We start from the raw sequence: 4705 nt of genomic DNA on the forward strand, positions 1-4705 counted from the left end.
CACTGAACCTACATGGCTTTAAGGAGAAGTCACATCTTAATGTTGAATCACCTGATTCATAAACAAAATATTTCTAAATATCATTTTAATATCAGCATACTTCTTAAGGTTTACTTAATATTTCTTGATCATATCATTCAGCTTTATTATTTTGTTTTCGGTGCTACTTGAAGTTAAAATTTAACTACCTTATTACTTTCTAGTGGATATTGTATATGTGATTGATATATATTGTTCTTACATCCTGCAATATTTAAACTCATATTAAAATAAAAATTATTCTTATTGAGCTGGGGTGTCAAATTTCTTCAATTTTTAGTGAAATGGTAGTATCTATTGTGAAATTTAATTTTGGTATAATTTAATTCAGGTAAAATCTGTTGTGAAATTTAATTTAGGTGAAATTTATGTATCAGAGAATTATACTAATATAATGAATCTATATGTATTTTCTTGAGATTTATATTTATTCATTTTCTAAAATAATTATTTTTCTTATTTTTTATAGAAATAACCATTATAATTATCAAGATAGGAAATGGACAGACAAAACAATAAACCAAACTTTCCTAAATTACAAGTATAGGTTTGTGTGGTTAGGATTCTAATGCTATTCAATAACATTTAATATATTTGCATTAATATGATCATTAACTTCTTTACTATTCTTATCAGATTTTTTCAGATTCATTTATATCATTTATGAACTCACATTTTTTGTGTATATACAAATATATTTATATAAATTTCATAGTGTTCCCTTCTGCAACATTTTATGTGTCTTTGCAATGTCAGTATTATCATTCAGGATTGTTTATTTTCATTCCTATTACAATGCTATGCAGCAGCAAACAGATTTAGAAAGCTGAAACTGTTATGTCTCCTCCATTCTAAAGGAAATGCTGAGGGTAAGAGAGACATTTAGATAGCTCACAGGCACATCAAAAAAGTATTTATCATCACTTTATCATGTGAATGCAAATCAGAATAACAATGAGGAGCCATCTCCACTGGTGAGAAGGGCCTGTCCACTAAGAATAGAACTATTGTTGATAGGGACAGAGAGCAAGAGGACCCCTCTTTCACAGCTGGAGGGAAGAACATCTAGTTCAGTCTCCATAAAATACTGTCTGAAGATATCTTAAAAAATTAAATATACAAATTTTATGGGCTGGAGTGATAGCCAAGTGGGTAGGGTGTTTACCTTGCACGCAGCGGACCTGGGTTCGATTCCTACGCCCCTCTCGGAGAGCCTGGCAAGCTACCCGTGTCCTATTGGACTTGCCAAAAAGAGTAACAACAAGCCTCACAATGGAGACGTTACCAGTGCCAGCTCGAGCAAATTGACAAGCAATGGGATGACAGTGATAGAGTGACAGTGATACAGTGACACAAATTTTATATTATCTAGTGATTCTACGACATAAAATCAATCCCAAGAAGACAAATATATTATTTAAAAGTAGTACACACCTATTGTGAGTTCAAAGTGTGGGTGTGTGGTACGTGCTTTTAGTGGCTAAGAACCATCTCTCTGGCCTCCCCATCAGAGGAGCAAAGAGACAGGGACCACAGACTGATGGTCAAAATGGCCCATTTAATGCAGAGCCGTTGGCATAAAAACAGAACATCTGAGGGGGGTTGAGGTATATGACTGCACAAAGATGTGATGGATCATTTACAGAGATAAAGCATTTTCAGGTAGGCAATTCCAGAATGGGATGGAGCGATAGTACAGCAGTAGGGTGTTTGCCTTGCACATGGCTGACCCGAGTTCTATTTCTCTGCCCCTCTCAGAGAGCCTGACAAGCTACCTAGAGTATTCTGCCTGCACAGCAGAGCCTGGCAAGCTCCCCGTAGCATATTCGATATGCCAAATACAGTAACAATAACAAGTCTCATTCCCCTGACCCTAAAAGAGTCTCTAATCATTGGGAAAGATGAGTAATGAGAGGCTGCTAAAATCTCAGGGTTGGGACAAATGGAAACGTTGCTGGTGCCCGCTGGAACAAATCAATGAACAACGTCATGATAGTGATACAGTGATACATTTAGAAATATAAATAAACACATTTATTCTTTATCTTCAGATTCCTGAAGAAAACGATTCCCAGATGTCTCCTCTCCATGATTGTTAAAAATATCCCTGTTCAATATCATTCATCCTGAGTATTGTGTCAATGTGTTTATTGACTGAAATTTGATTTTACTGCAATGATATAGTTTGGTCTCACATCACAAATATATAGCTATATATCATATGTTAAATATATTTATATAAATACATATTATGTAGAATATATTTATCTGTGTATGTTTGTATGTTTGGAGACTATGCTCAGGGATTATTCCTGGCAGTACTTAGTGGTTATATGTAGTGCCTGGGATATAACCAGAAGGTGCGCTGTGTGCAAGGCAAGTTTCTTAATCTCCGTAATATCTCCTGGCTTACTCACTTTTTTTTTGTTTGTATTTCTCACACAAATAACAAAGATTCAGGATAAAAAATAGCCATTAGTGTATTAATATTAATTATTCTGTAATTTGACTACATTATGGGTTACATTTAAAATGTTCAGTTAAGGGGCTGGAGAGATAGCACAGTGGGTAGGGCGATTGCTTTGCACACAGCTGACCCGAGTTCGATTCCCAGCATCCCATATGGTCACCCAAGCATTGCCAGGAGTAATTCCTGAGTGCAGGAGCCAGGAGTAACCCCTGTGCATCGGAAAAGGCAAAATAAATAAATAAATAAATAAATAAATAAATAAAATAAAATGTTCAGTTAAAATCAGTGTTTTTGTTATAGTAATAATTAATTTTACTCTGTTTATACTAGTTTACCTTTATGTCTAATAAAAAGTTCAAAAAAGAGCAACTAATTTATTAAAATCAGATTATATTACATGCAATTCAAAATGTGTAATTAGTTTACAAATATAAATTTAGGTGATGTATATAAATATCCTTTTCAAAATAAAACAATACTAAATGGTGAAACAACAGTAGTATAAAGGGCAGTTTTTATACAGCAGGATGAAAAAACATTGGCACTTTGGTGATAGTAAGTTAAGTAAGATAAGATAGTAAGATAGTACTATCCTTAAAACATAAAAATTTGCACTCTTGTAAGCCATTGTTGCCTCAAAAATTCATAAACAAAATTTGCTTCATGAATTTATTTCTTTGCATACAGAATATTTGTGTGATCTCATCACCAACCTATCTTAGCCACAACTATAATTGCCTCTTCTATATTGAAACACTTCATATAACATCATCTTGTTATTTCTAAAATTATTCTTTGCATATGACCTCATGTACACTCTCTGAAAACCACATCACTAGTTATTAAATTATGTCTATCTCTCATAAAATGACAGCAATTGAGTAATATTGAGATAGTTTATCATTCTTGATTCTACATTGCTGTCTCCAGCATCATTTCAAAGGACAGCTAATTGACTACGATGTCTGAAACCAAGCTTTTCTCATGGCACTTTTCATCTCTGAATTTCTTAGTGTGTAAATAAAGGGGTTGAACATGGGAGCAATGATGGTATAAAATAATGCAAGTACTTTATCCTCAGAAAAAGTAGTCGGAGGCCTAAGATAGGAAAAGATTGAGGTACCAAAGAATAAAACAATCACAGTGATATGAGACCCACAGGTAGAAAGGGCTTTGCGTCTTCCTTCAGCGGACTGATTTCTTAAAGTAAATAATATCACAACATAAGAGAAGAATAAGACCATAAATGTGATTAAGGTGGCCATTCCTGAATTGATAAGTAAGAGGACACCAATGACATATGTGTCTGTGCAGGCAACTTTTAACAAAGGGAAAATATCACAGAAATAGTGATCAATTTCATTGGGCCCACAGAAAGGCAAGCGAATTACAATCAAAAACTGAGGGAAGGAATGCAGAGCTCCACCAGCCCAGGTAGCTAAGACTAGGAGGTTGCACCTTGTCCTGTTCATGATAAGCATGTAGTGGAGGGGTTTGCAGATGGCAACATAGCGATCATAAGCCATGACAGTAAGGATTAGGACTTCAATCATTCCAAAAAAGTGCATGGTAAAGACCTGTAACATGCAGCTACTGTAAGAAATGGTTTTTCTTTCGATGAGCAGGTCAGCAATTAACTTGGGTGTCACCGTGGAGGTAAAGCAGATGTCCATAGATGATAAATGGAGGAGAAAATAGTACATCGGTTGGTGCAAAAGAGGGCTGTGTTTAATGGAGAGGATGATCAGGTTTCCTGCTAAGAGTGCAGCATAACAGACTGAGAAAAGCACAAAACAAAACATTTCTATGTTCTGGTCATAAGAAAGTCCTAAAAGTATGAATTCTGAGACATTCCTCTGGATTTCCATCTGGTCCAAATTGAATTACCAGTCAGTTAAGTACCTGAAAAGAAAAAGGTCTGGATTTATATAAATAAGAACATAATATAAATAATACTTTTAATCCTAATCATCTCATGTCACTTACAAATTATATTACTCATTGATGATACACAGTTTTAGTTTGTTTTTTTTTCTCTTATTTTAAATTTTAAAAAGGTGTTTTACTTAGGAAATAAGTGTAATTTTCAACATTATTACTAATGATTATAGACTATTTTGTTGTTTGGTTCCTGATATAAAAATAACATCATTATTAGTTTTATTTTTATAGATCAAAATACTTACATAATTAAAA

General features: G+C 34.0%; 1 protein-coding gene across 1 annotated transcript; it reads right to left on the reverse strand.

Moving 5' to 3' along the window:
- Positions 1–3465: 3465 nt before the first annotated feature.
- On the reverse strand, positions 3466–4377 carry LOC101550041 (olfactory receptor 4P4-like). The gene has a single exon (XM_004621630.2). It carries the CDS (start codon positions 4375–4377, stop codon positions 3466–3468), a length of 912 nt encoding a protein of 303 aa, XP_004621687.2.
- Between the last annotated feature and the right edge of the window lie 328 nt (positions 4378–4705).

Source organism: Sorex araneus, chromosome 6 (assembly GCF_027595985.1).
Source record: "Sorex araneus isolate mSorAra2 chromosome 6, mSorAra2.pri, whole genome shotgun sequence".
Classification (NCBI taxonomy): Eukaryota; Metazoa; Chordata; class Mammalia; order Eulipotyphla; family Soricidae; genus Sorex; species Sorex araneus.

Coding starts and splice junctions, on each gene's coding strand:
- LOC101550041 (XM_004621630.2), bottom strand. CDS start 4,377: ATGGAAATCCAGAGGAATGTCTCAGAATTCATACTTTTAGGACTTTCT.